This window comes from Biomphalaria glabrata, chromosome 7, assembly GCF_947242115.1.
Source record: "Biomphalaria glabrata chromosome 7, xgBioGlab47.1, whole genome shotgun sequence".
Lineage (NCBI taxonomy): Eukaryota > Metazoa > Mollusca > Gastropoda > Planorbidae > Biomphalaria > Biomphalaria glabrata.
In genome coordinates, this window is record NC_074717.1 from 45,411,052 (window position 1) to 45,429,557 (window position 18,506).

The window sequence follows — 18,506 nt, forward strand, 5'->3', positions numbered from 1 at the left end:
TGCCCTATAGACCACAAGGTCTGAAAGGGGAACTTTACTTTTTTTTAAAGGAATAATAAATTAAAGTAATACTAAAGATTTCAAGTAAAGCAATATATAAAATACTCCACTCTAACTTGCTAATACATAACCTAATATGATATAATGAAAGAAACAAAGATAAAAGCACATTTTCTTACAATATGCTAGAATAAATTCATATCAGTACTCTTTCTTCCAAAGTAACATAAGAGCATGGAACGGGTTGCCTGAATCAGCCCGGAAAATCAATGAACAACTAGATTAACACATGGATGTAAACATTTGTTTTTAAGGGAATTTTTGCAATTTATAAGATATGGACTCAAATTAATAATTGGTTGCTGTCAAAATGTAGCAACCTTTCTGTTTCCACTCAAGTGTGATGTCACAATGTAGCTAGCTACCTTTGTGTTTCCACTCAAGTGTGATGTCACAATGTAGCTAGCTACTTTTGTGTTTCCACTCAAGTGTGATGTCACAATGTAGCTGGCTACCTTTGTGTTCCCACTCAAGTGTGATGTCACAATGTAGCTAGCTACCTTTGTGTTTCCACTCAAGTGTGATGTCACAATGTAGCTAGCTACCTTTGTGTTCCCACTCAAGTGTGATGTCACAATGTAGCTAGCTACCTTTGTGTTCTCACTCAAATGTCATGTCACAATGTAGCTAGCTACCTTTGTGTTCCCACTCAAGTGTGATGTCACAATGTAGCTAGCTACCTTTGTGTTCCCACTCAAGTGTGATGTCACAATGTAGCTAGCTACCTTTGTGTTTCCACTCATGAATGATATAGTTTACTGATAAAATTATGTTTTTGAGTAAAGGCACAGGAACACACTTCTAGTCAGAGCAAGTTCCAGTCACTGACTTCACAGTCCAAACAACACTAGTAGTGAGCTTCTGTTATTACATGACTAGCAACAATGTTTATTGAATTGTGACAATACTGTATTTGATATGGATACAGTGATAATATTTAGAAATGTTTTGAATATATTTGGCTTATTTACTAGCTTGAAACAACTTTCCACAAGCTGCATATATTTGAGTTACACCAGTACATTTCTTAATAGTTAAAACTAAATCTCAGCTTGATTTAGAATGTGAACAAGAAGAAACAAATTGTTGATTTATTTTTACAAAGCTCATATCAAATCACTCTGTCTGGTAAAAAATTTGTACACGTTATTTCTCTGACACCCAATCTCGGATCAAGCTGAAATTTTGCACAATTATTTCTTTTATCTGACAATTCAAAAACAATTTTTTAAAAATTAAACCATTAGTTAATTAATTTTGTTTGTAATCTCGAACAAGTGGTAGAAATTGTACTTACTGAATTGTTGGTATAAGCTGAATTAATCCCCTTTATAGGGTGCTCTTAATTGAAAGAAACAATATATAAATCTTCTCCAGTCATAAGTACCTCACTAGCAGTGTGAAAGTCTGCCAGAAGAGGTGAGAGCCACGATTTCAAATTAAGTTCGTTCACTTTAATTTCAATTTTATAAATGTTTTTAAAAACCAATTATCATAAAATATAAGCTTTGTTTTTTTTTTAAAAGTATTTTATGTATTTTTGCTTGTTTTTAAAGCAGCATGTATCCATCATGTTGAATATTGTGAGAAGCATCACACTGGGTTTTAAAAATTCAGTGACTGAACACACCAACAAACCAAGAAATTTAAAGATACTGAACACATTACAAAACTGTATTTTAATGTGTTTTAGCAGCAACAGACAATATAGGTCAGTGTTTTCTTTAGCAAGTTTTAAGCTATATGTTAGACATAGATCAGTGTTTCCCAAACTGTGTTCCGCAGAACCCTAGTGTTCCTCGAGACCTGAATAAGTTTTCCACAAAATAATGGAATAATTAACTAGTAGGTCACCTGGTGAATTAACTTTTATAAAAAATAAGCAAAGTGTTCCGCCAACTACTCAGAATGTGCGAAGGGTTCCCTTAAGGAAAAAGTTTGGGAACCACTGATGTAATTATCAACACTCTCTTTCCTTGATATGCTTCATCTAAAAAAATTTAAGACAGACAAAAAAAAAACATGCTCCCACAATGGACTGTCAATCTCAAGGTTTATTCTGAACATACATTCGGTAAACACATGCACAATAGAAAATAGCAATGACCATCTGACCATAACAAGAGAGATAAGTGGTGCACATATTAACAGCGATAGTTTAGCTTTGCATATCAAACAATATGCAGCAACAAGGAGTTTTACCTCGGTCACAACCAGGCAGGAGCAGGCAACAAGATTAGACTTATTAAAGAACAGCTGTACATTTTATGAACAAAGGGAACAGCTGTAAAATTGTATTTAACTTAAAAGAACAGCTGTACATGTTTCTGGTACATGTACATCTTTTTGGTTCTGAATTTTTAAATTCAATCCGTACATCATCCTTATAAAGAAAAGCATTTAACAAATTAAGGTCTGCCCTAAAAAGTTCATTAGTAAGTGTACCAAGTTCTTGATAACTTACAAAGTCAACATACAGGGCATTAGAGGTGTTTTTTAAACTCTTTTTTTTCCCATAAAATCATTATTTAACTCTTTTTTTTTTCCCATAAAAACATTATTTAACTCTTTTTTTCCATAAAAACATTATTTAACTCTTTTTTTTTCCATAAAAACAGAGTGAAGCTTTGCAATATGTCAACCTGACCAAGGTGCCCAGATTGTCTTAAGCAAAAACTTGTAAAAAAGTTGTCTCTTTTCCCTAAAGCATGCAGTATTTCTAGATATCAATATAAAAACAAAAGATTGAGTTACTGCACCAAACTACTCCAGACACAAGATATCAGCATTCTTTAGGAATGGCCAGAGACTAGAAAATATGTGTTTCTTTCAGAAATTTTCTCATTAAAAATAATATATAAAACTTGATGTAATCAAATTCTGGTTATGTGAACAGGCAACATAACCTACCATACCAGACCTTAAATGTCACTGATATTTAATTGTCTATATGGATAATAGTCGTTGTCCAAATGACAAATTTAAAGGAAAACTGTACCATGAAAGAGCTCAAAAAGTGTGATCAACAATTTTACTGGATCAAAATTCACTCATCTTTTTGGAATGGAGCTTTGAGTGTTTTCAAAACACAATAAAAAGAAAAGTCAACACAGCGGTCAAAAAAAGACTCAGTGAGGTTACAAATCAAGCTTAGGCCAAGACAAGCCACAATGTAACCAGATTTTCAAGGTGAAGATTAGTAAAAGGATAAAGGTAACCCTTTCAGACCTTGTGATCCATTCAGCCACCACGACTCAAGGTGAAGAAGGAAAGTGCTTTCATTGCATAATTGAATGATTTGGAACTGTGACTATATACATGACTGGCAAACCTGCAGTACACATAGAGTTAATTAAGTTGCGTCTTTATTCACACACTAACAAACCTGCAGGCACAGAGTTTAAAAAGTTGAGTGTTTATTCACACACACTAACAAACCTGCAGTACACATAGAGTTAATAAAGTTGAGAGTTTAGTCAAATACTAACAAACTTTCATAAAAAGCTACTGAAAACATACAACACATTTCAAACTTTGTTCAAGTGACAACCATTTCGAAGTTTTTGTGATTTAACAAATCTTATTCATTGAGGTATTCAATGTGAATATCTGAGATATAGTCAGAAAAAACAAACATACAAGTGAAAACTAAAAACTAGTCTACATGTATCCCTGATATATTTACACATGAATTAGCAGGACTTGTTCAAATCCTTTTAACAGAATGACATTCTTACATCATGTAGATAACAACTAAGGAAGAATGACATTTATTGATTGTGACTGTAGTTAAAATTCTATTTTCCTATTTTAAAAGAACAATAAGTCAGCACATAAGACTGATAGCTTCTCAAGGAATATCTTCTACTTCATTGCATGACACTTGTTTGTTTAACAAATTTTGGAATATCTTTCAGGAATAAAGATCATTACATCCCAGCCTGCAGGATGGCTGAAAATGATAATGGGTTGTGTCTGAGCTCAGAACCACCAAGGCAACAGTCCGAGCCACTCCCCACACGACCAAGCAGCCAACTGGCCTAATGGCAACTAAATTTAGGCATTTGCTTCAATTGGATGACAAACTCATATACCAATATATTTTTAAAGGATGAGTTTTAAAACAATCCTAAAAACATTCGAAACAATACAGCAGGAGAACAAATCTTTTCATATCAGTATAACTATTTAGTATCGCTATAAGCTACTTCTTCATGCCGATTATCAAATAACAAAAATTACTGACGAATAATTAAATATAATATATAAAAATTTTTATACATTATAAATGCATTTAAAAAAAGACAGTAATAACAAAGTTATTCACAAAAGAATATGGAATTTTATTTATGGACAGTAACTTTTTTTTTCTTTGCTTCTCTGGTTGTGTCAGCTATCTATTTACATTTTCATGTCAAAAATATTTGTGAATAGATATGAAAAAAATAAAATGTGTATTCAACAGATGCTGTACAGAACAGCATCAAGACTTTCTTCTATTGCATTATTTTAGAGAAAACAATTCTATAAATAAACTTTTTTAACATTAATTCTTTTCAAGGTGAAACTTGTTCTCAGTTGATATACTTACATTGCAATAAAACACAATCTCAGTGATGGTAAAAACCCTACAAAACCCAACTATACATACGCAATATTATAAAACTGTGTAAACAAATATCAAAACAGTGAAGACCATGAAAGAATCTGAATAAATTATTGAGAGGATGTATATATATATATATATATATATATATATACACACAAGTATGTTGGATAAAACATATTTTTAAAATGTCATTTAAAAATCACCTTTAAAATCCATAGTTCAATCTCACATAATCAGAGGATCATTAGAAACCTGTCATTTATTTTTGTTAAGATTTGGCACCTCAAAGAATAAACATTTCAGAGTGCTCTCTAAGAAACAATTACATCATTCGAGAAATGCATCAACGGCAGATTAATGTGGAATGTCATATAAATTTCATCGCAATCTTTGTCAATGGCCACATTCTACTGTCTTAAAAACAACCGGAGTACTGATTGTAATATATATTATTTGCTTAGAACATTACACATTTAAAACAATTAATACAAGTTTTTTTTAAATATTTTTTCTCAAGTTTTGTTTTAAAAATTTAACACAGGAAAAACCTAAACATTTTTTGTTCTGTGGCATTTGCTTTTTTTTTTTTTCCACATCATATATTTTATTTATGTTATAGATTTTTATATACTTTCACCAAAATTTTTTTTTAAAGATGTAATTTTTTTTAAAGGACTTTAAAATGTTTTTAATACACATTTAAGTGATTCCGATATAAAAGTATGATATATCTGTCTGTCTCTGTACATGTTATAGACAGACATACCGGCCAGATAAGTTTATAGAATCTACACCAAGATCAGGATGGATATGTGACAGAAGAACTGCCCCTGGGAGTTGATAAGCTCCGCCGCACTGGCTGTTGACTGGCTGCCTCAGTGTCAGAGCCGCTACAGCACTTGCTTTTTTTCTTAGCGGCATTGTTCCGCAGGTTAACAGTACTTCCTCCGCCCATCTGATTAGACGTTCCCAGTAAATCTTCAGGAGGTAACAATTTGGCTGAATGAAGAGAACAAAATGTAAAAATCTCAAGAACCATAGTCAACAATTTTTATCCACAAGAAAATGTTTTAATATTCCTACCAAATGTAAATAAAAATGTCAATAAAGTAAAGTGCCCCCCTTCAGACCTTGCAATCTGTAAAGCAGATAGTGTAAAGGTCACCTGTTTCTATTGCTGACGGATATCAAGGGTGTCATGTGGCCAGCACAATGAAAAGCACCTTTACTTTCCCCAACATAAGTCAGGTAACCAGAATTTAAAATGCCAGTCTTCACCAAGATTTGAACCCAGGACTTCTCAGTTTAGAAACCAAGCACTTTACCACATGAGCCACGATGCCCCTAAATAAATATATATAGCTTATGAAAGGTATGAGTCTTACCAATAGCATCAAAAAGTTCAGCAATATTCACAGCTGTCATGGCACTGGTCTCACAAAATATGGCCCCAATTTCATGAGCATATTCCTGGGCATCTTTAAGAAATAGGAATAAAAGAAACGTGTCAAGAAACGTGATCCAACTAACAAGCATAAAATAACCAAACAGAAAGTGAGGCAACATAAAGTGATGACATAGACGAGGCAATGACATATGGCAGTGGTTAAATGTAGCTTTGTATTAGTTAAGTTTTTTGTCACTTTCCAGGCCCTATGTACCGCTAATGAGACTTTGGGAAATGACATTATTAAAGTTGCTTTTTACTACAGAAAGTAAATTTGCATTGATGTGGGTTATACATCTTATCTTATATAATACAGACGTTACTTCAAAAAAGAAGATGATTACATCCTACGCATTATGCATTTAGTGATGCATATTAACCAATGACCAAAATTCTGCCAAGTTACTGGTTTTCCTGGCTAGCTCAGGCAACCCATTCCATGCTCTAATAGCACTAGAGAAGAAGGAGTATTTGTACAAATTTGTCCTAGCATATGGGACGAGGAATGTGCCTTTATCTTTGTGTCTTTCAGAGTATTTTATTAAATTTTGTTTTTGTCTTTGAAGATTATGATTCAGTTTTTTATATATAGTTGCTACTTTACTTTTGTGTCTTCTGTCCTGAAGGCTTTCTAAATTTAGTGATTTTACTAAAGGTGTTACTCTAGTCAAATGTGAATATTCGTTTGTTATGAATCTCTCTGCTCTATTTTGTGTCTGTTCCAGTTTCTTAATGTTATCTTGAGTTGAGGGGTCCCAAACGGGCATAATAATATTCAATACCTCTACCAACAGTAAATGTCTTGTTGAGAAAAACTCTAAAGCTATAATGATAAGCTAAAGAAATGAAATAGAGTGGGAATGTCCGAACCTTCCTAAATTTATCTTTTTTCTTTTTAAGTTTGTTTCAAATTTTAAAAGGTGTTTGAGCAAGACCAATCGTCTGACATACAGACTTGTGATGTGGCAACAAGCTATTGGTCTCCACTACCCACAGGTTGGACTGTTGCAGGTCAGTGTTGAGGCCTACTATATATTCTCAGTTTGAGAATGTGTCACGAGTCGAGTCTGTGACCTATTTCGACCAGTTTCTAGAAGCTCAAGGTCAAGCCAGTGTTGTCCAGCGTAAACAAGTTAATTTTAGGTATCCAATCAAAGAAAGGGGTTAAGGAAAACAATTGCACACGTCAGCTTCCAGAAGGTCTAAGTTACTAAAATAATTATCTGAGAAGTTTCCATGATTCTAGAACATCCGATTAAAAAAAGTATAAATTAAGGGGAAAGTCAATTAGACGGGGACCTCGCTTAGTCCTCACTTAGTAATAGTTTGGTAGAGTAATATTAGTGGGCTCATTAATTAAAGTTTTATTAGTTGAAGTAATATTATTAGTTGAAGCTGAATGTTATACTAAGTGAAGTTTCATGTATCTCTAAGTTTTATTTATGAAGTATCAAGTCAAGTTGTTATTGAAGTGAGAAGTTAATTTTATGTGAAAGTTGAAGAAGTATTATTAAAGAAGTTTTGAAGAAAATACAGGGATGTTTCTTCACTTCATTGAGTTATCAAGTTTGATAATATAATTCCCGGCAAATGTGATCGCCACAAATGCTCATTTAAAAAAATGCTGAATCACTATTTTAAAATCAATAATGATTTTTAAAGTATTACAAACATTCATATGGATGGTTGCCTGGTGATGTGATATGTGCTCTGGACTGTCATCTCAATGGTCCCTGGTTTGAACTCTGCCCGCTGCCATGCCTTATTGTCCTGTAAGAAGTTTGGGCTAGAACATAATAATCTTCCTTTCTGAAGGAACATCAAATTTTTGCTTGAGTTCTCAAGTTTTTAACTTACTTTTAAAAATATTATTTGAAACACAGTTGTTTGAGACATGAACTTATATATATATATATAAAGTTATATATTATATATAAGTTATATATAAGTTATATATACATATACTTTGTGTGTGTGTGTGCGATTACTTCCTTTCAACTCCGAATACAATAAAATTTAGAACTTTAGAAAATGTCAAGTCTAATAGAAGAAGCGAAAAGCCAAACCTTTTTCTCTGACTTCTCGTAGATCCTCGAGATCACATTTGTTTCCAGCAATGGCAATCACAATTTTTGAAGGTCCATGTCTCTGTAGCTCATGAACCCAACCTTTGACTGCATGGAATGATGTCTGAAAGAATAGTAACATCTTTCATGTCAACTCTAAAAAATATATTGGAATGCATATAAAGCTAACTAACATTTTTCAAAAATGCATGCCAATGATGAACTTTCAAATAAAAAATACCAAAAATACTTTAAACTAAATACGGAAATCAGGAAATCGTTTTTTTTTTGCCATTCGACTTTTTTAAGCTCCAAAAGAATACATTTCTAATGAACTCTAAAAAGTCATGTTAGTGTAATAGCTAAATGAATGGTACCAACCCGCCACTCCCACCACTCTCGCGTTCTTCATTTCTAGACTAAATCTTTCAAGAACCAATCAACGTATAGATCTGGGCACAATGTGTTCACCCCACCTTTTCTGTCCCCCACCTTCCCCATAGGACAGCTTAGTGTGACCTCCCCGACCACTCGTAAGCTAGTCTAAAGAGGAAAAAAAAAAAGAATACGAAATGCGTAGCGCAACTGGTTAAATTCGTATTTGCGTACTGGTGGACATTTTTGGGAGATTTTGCGTAACTAATATGCATTTTGCGTAACGGTAGGCAGGTCTGTCAGCAGGTTATCCTGTAGCCTAATTGCCTATGTTTGTGTGTGGAGAGGTCTTTGTAGGTAATACCTAAGATTCTTCAACAGCATCTCGATTCCATAGCTAGAGAGGAGGTAATAATCCTACGAAAAACTGGTCGCCCCCACCTCCGTTACATAGTTGTAATAAAACGTGATCTCAAATCAGTGAACATCAATACTGACCATTGGGGAAGACATAGCTCTAGACCGCAACAGATGGAGAGAGACAGTGACCAAGAAAGCTATGGACAGTGAAAGTACATGGGTCTCAGCTCAAGAAGAAAAACGTACAATCCGAAAAACGGCCAGCTCCTCTACCACCGAAGTAAAAGCCAACATAACCTGCGCTATCTGTGGACGGGAGTGTCTTTCCAAAATAGGGCTCCACAGCCACATGAGGAAGTGTGCTTTGAGATGAACCATAGTCGTTCTACGACTGAAGGAGGTCAATGAATGAACATAATAATTTAACAATCAGTGTTACATGTATGTTGTGTCACAGTTGCGCAGTAAAGAAATTGTACAAAAATAAATAAAAAACACATTTTAAACTTGTTATTGAAACATCAAACAAAGCAGCAGCTCAATAGCACAACAAAAGTAAGGGTAACAAAGATAAACAGAGTTTAAAGACACCAACCTCTCTCGTCACATCATAAACAATAATGGCAGCCGCTGAGCCTCTGTAATACATCGGGGCCAAAGCTCGATACTGAAAATATATAAAATATATTCAATCAAATGCCAGAAATAAAATTTTTGGTTAACAAAAGCACGGTGATCATTACATAAAGACAACACACTTAAGCATAAGTCCTTTTCTTAACATATAAAAATCACTGTTAAAGAGATTTTTTTAAATTTTTTTTGTAATAATTTATTACAATCATAAGTTCTAGATGTGTGTGTGTGTGGGGGGGGGGGGGCGGCGGTGGTTGAATTGTTAAGCGCTTGGCTTCCGAACCCGAGGTCCTGGGTTCGAATCCCGGTGATAGCTGGGATTTTGAATTTCAGGATTTTTAGGGCACCCCTGAGTCCATCCAACTATAATGGGTACCTGACTTTAGTTGGGGAAAGTAAAGGCGGTTGGTCATTGTGCTGGCCACATAACACCCTGCTCGTTAACTGTTGGCCAAAGAAACAGATGACCTTAACATCATCTGCCCCATAGATCGCTGAACGGGAAACTTTACTTTGAGGCCCTATGTTTCATCAGGAACTCAAAGGAATGATGATGGTAAGTTCTAGACAGACACACATAGAACATAATTGTCTAATCTTTTGAAGTAACATCTGTAACTTATAACATAATTAACATTTATTTTATCAAATGAAAACTTTAATGGGACAAGTCTTATGAAAGGATTTTAAAATTTAAAAAAATAATATTTAGAAATACAGTAAAACTGCCAAAAGGTGTAAACCTTTTCTTGGCCTGCTGTGTCCCAGATTTGAAACTTGTAAGTGTTTCCTTCAACAAAGATTGTTTTAGTCATGAAGGATGCCCTGCAAAGTAGAGGAATACAGATTCAGTTGGATACAAATAACAATATCAAGTAAGATACATGAAAATATTAACATCTAAAATGAAACTTTTTGTAGCAGCAAATGAAATTAAAAGGCAAAAAGTGAAGTAGCCCTCTCTGACCTTGTGATCTAGAGGCCATATTATGTAAAAAGTCATCTTTTTCTTTTGGCTGACATTTAAAACCAGCACTTTATATCAAGGCTACACTTGCTGATCGCAGGTTTGTATAAGGTCTTACTTACACTGATCTCAGGTTGGTATCAGGTCTTACTTACAATGATCACCAGCCACAGTTTCTATTCTACTTACATAGTAAAAGTAATGTTCCCCTTTCAGACCTTGTGACCTTGTGTAAAGGTCATCTGTTTCTGTGCCCCCCCATAGCTAACAAGGGTGTCATGTGGCCAGCACAATAACCAACCGCCTTTACCTTTCCCAACTTATGAAACCAAAAACAGTGTAAAAATGTTTAATGTTTGACATGTTTAGGATTTCATAAGAAGTAAGTATGGCGAGACTGAATGTATTGTTCCTTTGTTATTTAGGTATGAAAGAGTTACATCCCTTTGTTTATAAATTCCCAGGGCATGAATGTGAACGGCATGCGTGTGATGTCGACTGAATGTTTTGAGATATGATGAGGAGTTTTGTGCTTGGAGTTTTCAAAGAGAAAAAAAGAAGAGGTGTTGTTTTTTGGGGGGTTTCTTTGCTATCAAGAGATTTTTTTCTAGTTACTAAACCTGTTCTTTCCTGGGTATTTGGATTTTTTGTGGTTTATTTAGCGTATGTTCTTATGCTAAGATGGCTGCCTGGTTGTGTGGTTAGCGTGCTGGACTGTCTTTCAAACTTATTGATAGTCCCGAGTTCAAACCTGCCCACTGCCATCCCCCGTGGTCCTACAGGAGGTATGGATTAGGAAGTAAACTATCTCCATTTCTGTACAAACATTCAAAACATGTAAAACATTTTACAAAACATTTTTTTGCTAATGAGTGTATTGATTATTGATCAAAGTCTTAGTGTTTCTAATTATCTCTATAGTAAAGGTACTGAAAGATATTCCTTCAGATTTTAAAGATAATTAGATCTTAGCCCAAATGGCAGCTGGCAGGGTTCACACCTAGAACCATTGAGCCTGCCAAATGACAGTCCAGTGCATAAACCACAAGACCAAGCAGCAAATAGAACATTGACATTTTAAAATTTTGAACCATAGAACAGTCTGCCATATAAAAATCATTTATTTATATGTAAGTGAATCGCTTTCAGTCTAACCATAAAAAAATAGGCTTCAAATTAGCATGTGAGTATCATACACTAGATAGGTTGAAATCAATCAGTAAACCTCTAGAACGATGGAGAAGTTTCTGCACATAATATACACTTCATTATTATTCTCTGACAAATGACAAATCCTCTCAAAGCTAAGTCTAACCGTATTAGGTATTGTTGTGGCAGAATGTTATTCTGAAACTTATGAATACTAAAGCCTAAAAGCGCACACAATAAGAAAGAAACAACAGAAGATATAAACTGGGGGAAAAAAATAACTACTTAGAAGTGGGTTTTTTACAAACTAAAAAATGAATATGTCCAATATAAATAATTTTTAAGGTCACATGTTGATTACGTTAGCCCTAGTCAATAATAGCTTTGACCAACATAATGCAATATCAAATCAAGGATAATTGGACATTTTATTAATATTATTTTAGACTGAGAATGTTTCCATGGAACAACAACAACATAAGAGAATGATAAGTTGTAATGATAATTGTGTGAATGACTTATAATAAGTTGTAATGTTGAATGTGTCAATTACTTATGATACGTTCTAATGATAAGTGTATCAATAACTTTTGAAAGGTTGTAATGATAAGTGCGTCAATAACTTAAGTTGTAAAGATAAGTGTGCCAATGACTTACCCTATTGTGCTTTCAAGAGCATTTTTAAATTTGTCTGCAACAAATCTCATCACAATACTAGATTTACCAACACCCGATTCCTGAAACAAATATCAATCTCTGTGAAATAGTCAAATGCTTACAAGTATAAAAGAGTACATGTAAAGAAAGCACATTACAACATGTAAATTGCATGACTTTTAGTCCATCATTCCAGATTTTAGATTTAGATAATGAAACAATATCTGGTGATCTGAAGTTAATCTAATTATCCTTTATTTATGGCTTGAATGCTGTACAGAAAATATAAAAGTACAACTACAATGCTCAACAAGTCTATCTCCTCATTTTTGGGGGCAATTTTGTACCTATCCCTTAGTCTGTTGGACTGTTGGGGCACTAAGCAAGATTTATCAAATGTCCTTCTCCATTCCTCTCTGTCCTTTGCCCTAGCCAAAACCTCCTTCAGTGGCAGGCCCGTCCATACTTTTATGTTGTCTTCCCATCTCTGTCTGCCTCTTCTTCTTTTTCCTGGTACTGTTCCCTGAAAGAAGGTCTTTGCGAGCCCCAAAGACCTTGTAATATGGCCATAGATTTTTAGCTTGTGTTTTTTTAATGATAGTAAGTAGGACATCATAAGATCCAATCGTTCAATAAGTCTATCTCCTGATATTTGGGGCAATATTTAAGTAGTTTTAACTGTTTTGTAATTATTTTAAGATTTTCTTCAAACACTAGAATTTAGTGACTAAGATGATACTAGGAAATCAAGATATCACAGCAAAGAAATGTTCTTTTATTACTTGTGCTGTCACCTAGATCTAAATAAAAATCATCCTGTTTACAATTTGTGTAGTAACAATTACTAAGTATCTAAGAATTTGATAGTCAACACCTTTTTTTGCTTCTGTATTTTTTTTTTTTTAAAGTGCCCTATTGGTCATAGGCCCGGGTTCATATGCCACTGCCTAGATCTAGATCTACTTTTTATTAGTAAACATTACCTTTAAGGTAGTCTTTACTAACCTAGTATAAGAGTTTTTAAGTCATTGGTCCAAGATTGGCTACATTAGCTTTCTCTAGGACTCTACTCTGTTACAAGTCTTTAATTTTACTTTTAAACTCATTTCATTCAGTGATTCACTTTTATTGGAACATTAAGTTAAACTTTAACCTTTCTTCACTTTCACTATGACACTAGATCTAGATTCTAGTCTAGACTTAGACTGGATTGTGAGACTTAGACTAGATATATAGAGTCTAGTGACTCTGGTAAGTAACTTTAAGTCACAAGTTATGTTATGTAAGCTAGTCACTAAATCTAGAGCTACTACTAGATCTAGTAGTACTTCTTTTCTTATCTTATAACATACAGACGTTACTTCAAAAAAGAAGATAATTATCTCCTATGTGTCATGCATCTAGTCATGCATGTTAATTGTTAACCAATGACCTAAATTCTGCCAAGTCATTGGTTTTCCTGGTTGGCTCAGGCAACCCATTTCATGCTCTAATAGCACTAGGGAGGAAAATACTTCTTTCCTTTATTATAACTTTTTAAGTTATTCTAGATATCTAATATAATTTTGTTGTTGTTGTTGTTGTTTTTTTAAGAAGTATTATTTTACTACCTATATCTAGTCTAGAGGTCTAAGTCTAGGAGTATGATAATACTTCTAATATTAGTATTAGTAATTTAAAATTTATACTAAGTAATATTAGTAATAATTTCAACTTTCTAGTTCTAGTAGTAGTAGATTAGTTACTTAGTAGCCTACTAACTACTGTACTGATTACTACCCCTACTGACTCTGTAAAATAGTATAATTAATAATATTACAACTACTACAAGTTACTGGAATCTAGAATCGGTAAGATCTTAACTAAGTCTCTTCTATTTTTATTATGATCTTAGCAGATCTATCTTCATAATTGATTGTTATTAATTCATATCATTTTTATGAATTTATGATTTGATCTTAAATTTATATAAATCTTTGACTTTGAAAGTTTGACAACTTACCCCTAATAGACAAACTTTTACATCTCTCATTGACATGGTGAAGAAGTAGGTTTATTATTTAGCTCATCAATAATTAGCCTTTACGAATGATACGGGTGTAAACTTGGGCGTTCTGCATAAATAATAGATCTAAATCCTCTAGGACTAACGAAATAAAAACAAGTTACACCTCTAAGTACGCCATTTTGACTCATATTTTGGTCACATGACCAACTTGATCTAATTCTATGCCTATGCCCTTTGAGAAAGAACAAAAATAATTAGACAGATCTAGACTTATGTAATTAGATCAAACTCCACACTCTCTTCTATTACAACGGAAAGCTAGGTCTAGATCAACTCACTCAGTCTGTCTAGTAAAAAAAACTTTGAACACATTCTTTCTCTCACTTACCATTCGCGCATCAAGTTGAAGCTTTGCACTAGACTATATTATTCATTGTCCTAATAAAAGATGAATAAATAAAAAATAAATAACCAATTAATTAAATAATTAATGGTAATTATATTTGTTTTTATTGATATAGAAAATGGGAAATAAATCTTACAGTATTGAGATATATGGATATAAACGTGCATTTCTTTCCCTTATGTAGGGCCTAAGCTTTTTAGTTGTTTTTTTAAGTTTTTTTTTTTTTTTTGCTTGTTTTTGTTAGGCCTATACTGATATTATTTTCACATATCTCTTAGTCTGTTAAAATTGGACCTTTGGTGCACCACACAAGATCTGTTGACCGTTCTTCTCCATTCCTCTCTGTCTTATGCCTTAGACGTAGGCCTAATGTATAATTGCATGCGCATCAAGAGCTCTCACGGATGCAGAAACAAGATATGCTCAAATTGAGATGGAAATGCTTTCAATTGTGTATAGTAGGCTAAAAGCAACTTTCACTGCTACATATTTGGTAAAGAAGTGACAGTTTATAATGATCACAAACCTCTGGAGCAAATCTTCAAGAAACCTCTATTGTCAGCACCAATGAGAATACAGAAGATGTTAATAAGACTACAGTGGTATGATCTGATAGACTGTAACAGAAAAGGCAAAGAAATGTTTATCTCCGAACACTTTCTCGTGCACATCTACCAAATACTGATACACAGACATGTGAATTTACAGATGATTCAGTGCATATGATCTCTGTAAGTGATTCGAAATACAGTGAAATTCAAGACTGTACAAGCAAATTTAAGAACTTTCAATGCTTCGGGAAGGAAATATGACTGATTGGCCAGAAACAAGAAGCGAGACTCCAATTGAAGTCAGGCCATATTGGGATTCAAGAGACCAGTTATCAACTTCGGATGGTATTATATACAAAGGTCTGAGAATAGTCATGCCACCAAGCTTACGTAAATACATGCTAAATCTGATTCACAAGTCTCACTTGGGGATAGTCAAGTGTAAGCAGAGAGCCAGAGAAGTCATGTTTTGGCCAGGCATGAACGCAGACATTGAAGTGACAGTTAGGGATTGTAGCAGGTGTGCTGAACATCAGAATCAAAATTTGTCAGAACCGCTAATACCTACCAAGACACCAGACCTTTCATATAGCATGGTTGGACGTGTGATCGGTTTAACTTTGAGGGGAAAAAGTATGTGCTTCTAGTTGACTACTTCTCAAAGTTTATTGATGTCAAAGAGCTGTCACAGGAAACTACATCAGATATCATCGAAGCAATGAAGAGTATATTCGCACTCCATGGAATACCTAAAAGGTTAGCGGGCCTCATTTCGCTTCAATAGAATTCCTGAACTTCTGTAAATCATACGGAATTGAGCATGAAATGTCGAGTCCTCTTTTTCAGAGTTCTAATGGCGAGGCTGAAAGAGCTATACAGACAGTGAAGAAACTGTGGAAGAAAAGCGAAGATAAATTTCTGTCGCTATTAGACTACAGAACTACTTCAATGAGTAATCTGACGCCGACCCAGAAATCTGTTACCTTCGGGCGTGGAAATACTCACACCTAAGACACCAGATCTCAAGGTGGTGAAGATACACTTTGACTCCGAGAAACAGTCACAGAAACACTATTTTGACAAGAGGAAAGGAGTTAAGAGTCATAATCCACTACAAGACGAAACGGCAGTCAGAATGCAACTTAATTCTAAATTGAAACCAGGAACAATAGTTTCGAAACATTCTAAGCCGAGATCATATAATGTCAAAAGTGGAAATCAGGTCTACAGAAGAAGCAGGAAACACATCAGAAAGTCGTCTGAGAAAGCAAACAGATTTGACAATAATTATGACTTTCCAGATGACATTTCAGTACAACTGGAACCACAATATCTAGAGTCCAAGATTACAAACTACGCTAGATGTAGAGCCGTCACTGCACACTGCTTCTTCGAACACCTCTAGACCACATGAACCTTACGCTCAGGCAGAATAGTTAACAAACCCAAGAGACTTGATTTGTGATCAACTGAATTGACTTTTTAGTTGGCTATAGTTTGTTAGTTATTATGATAAATATATTTTCTGAATTAAAGAAGAGAGATGGAGAGATGTAATCATAGACATAAATAAATCTGGCCGATAAAAGAGTTTTATGAAACGAAAATTTGTTCATATTACTCGATCGATTAAATTGGCATTTAGCAAAGTTAGGGTTAGGATTATTTATATAAAAATATATTTAGACAGAGGCACAGTTCCATATGCTCCTTCTTCCCTAGTGTTATTAGAGCATGGAATGGGTTGCCTGAGCCAGCCAGGAAAACCAGTGACTTGGCAGAATTTAAGTCATTCGTTAATATGCATGATGCGTAGGGCGTATTCATCTTTTGTGAAGTAACGTCTGTATTATATAAGATAGGAAGAGAGTTGGGGCAAGTAAAGGCGGTTGGTCGTTATGCTGGCCACATGGAACCCTGCTTGTTAACCGTTGGCCAAAAAAAAAAAATCGATAAAATGTCTGAAATGGAAACTTATACTTCCTTTTTTGTTTTTACTAAAAATGAATAGAGACTGCTTAGTTTCATGATTTTGAATGTCTCTAAGGTGTTCTGGGAGTTGTGCTCTTAAGGGCATGCCAGAGCCAGTGTTTCCAATATAAGCATATTATTTTGGACTTGTGACTGATCAAATGAAATTTTGACTTTGCAAGATTGCAAGACTTGTGACTGCATATGTTGGTCAACATTCTCAAATATTTCAACTGGTCTTGTGACTTATTAGAATGAATGCATAAGTGGATGCATTGGTAGCCTATTGTCGACACATAGTTGAAAACTAATCAAGGTTACAAAGACAGTTTGTTCGGAAACAAACTCAAAATCGGCCCCCGAAGTGGTCCAACCGACAGGTAAAAAGGCAGGTTTCAATATTTTCAGAAAGAACATCTAAATGAAATTCTATCAAAGACAAATGACAGAGAAGAATGGAGAAAGAAGGGCCGCTAAAAATGTATAAAAACTACTAATTGAAAAAGACTTTAAGTGAAATACTTTGTTTATTCAGGTTTATGTCCCACACAGAAATAAACGCAAGATTTAAACAGCACAATATACATTTACAGAAATGTGATAAGGTCAATACATTTTAACTGCCATTCGACCAATGAATACAAACAAAATACCAATATTTTTCATTTAGCTTGTATGAAGAAGACAATTATCTAATGTAATTCCTATCCTCAAGTAGACAGTCTACTCATTTATAGTACTAGAGCATTAAGATTAGGTTGGAGGAATAATGGGGACTTTATTACAAAATATTTCAGAATGATGTGAACTCTAGTTTACATTGGGTTCTATCATCATTAAACTTTGAAACAGGAGAGTAGAATCCTTGACGGATTAAAGGGCACCTAATGGCCTAAAGTGTGCCAAATAATCACATCATCTGGTCTTGTGTTAAGATTCTGAGAAAGGAACAAACTAACGATAAATAATCTAGCTAATGTAAGGCTACAAATTTAGAAAGAAAAACAAAATGTTATATAGGGACTAGATTTAAAATATTTCATTAATATTTAAGTTTTTGACATAAAATACAATGCAAATTGCACCTGGCAATGCAAACTGAAACCATAGATAATAAAACCCCACAAATGTTGAACTAAATTATATTCTGGCTAGACAATTGTGGATTTGATATCCACAGAAACTTGTATGTCAGAGACATGTCTCTGATACAATTATATGGTCCCTGCGATGTAAGCATTTTA

At 34.1% G+C, this 18,506-nt stretch overlaps 1 protein-coding gene across 2 annotated transcripts; it reads right to left on the bottom strand.

Moving 5' to 3' along the window:
* Nucleotides 1-1,711: 1,711 nt before the first annotated feature.
* Nucleotides 1,712-14,540, bottom strand: LOC106062866 (ras-related protein Rab-22A-like). Of its 2 annotated transcripts, XR_008778911.1 has the most exons (8): nucleotides 14,329-14,540; nucleotides 12,327-12,406; nucleotides 10,297-10,378; nucleotides 9,513-9,584; nucleotides 8,183-8,306; nucleotides 6,055-6,147; nucleotides 3,499-5,668; nucleotides 1,712-3,445 (listed from the first exon to the last, which is right to left on the bottom strand). XR_008778911.1 is itself a non-coding variant. In XM_056035581.1 (7 exons), exons 1-7 carry the CDS (start codon nucleotides 14,362-14,364, stop codon nucleotides 5,469-5,471), a joined length of 687 nt encoding a protein of 228 aa, XP_055891556.1. In that variant the 5' UTR covers nucleotides 14,365-14,540; the 3' UTR covers nucleotides 1,712-5,468. The 2 variants fall into 2 exon arrangements, 1 of the variants encoding a protein (XP_055891556.1); XM_056035581.1 differs by having other exon boundaries at nucleotides 1,712-5,668.
* Nucleotides 14,541-18,506: the final 3,966 nt, after the last annotated feature.

What these genes read in the sequence shown, in the direction of transcription:
- LOC106062866 (XM_056035581.1), bottom strand. Translation starts at nt 14,364, where the DNA reads ATGTCAATGAGAGATGTAAAAGTTTGTCTATTAGGG. An exon ending in ACACAGCAGGCCAAGAAAAG is followed by an intron (nt 9,585 to 10,296) that starts GTTTACACCTTT and finishes ATATATTTTCAG; the next exon opens with TATCGAGCTTTGGCCCCGAT. An exon ending in ACGAGAAGTCAGAGAAAAAG is followed by an intron (nt 6,148 to 8,182) that starts GTTTGGCTTTTC and finishes TATTTCTTAAAG; the next exon opens with ATGCCCAGGAATATGCTCAT.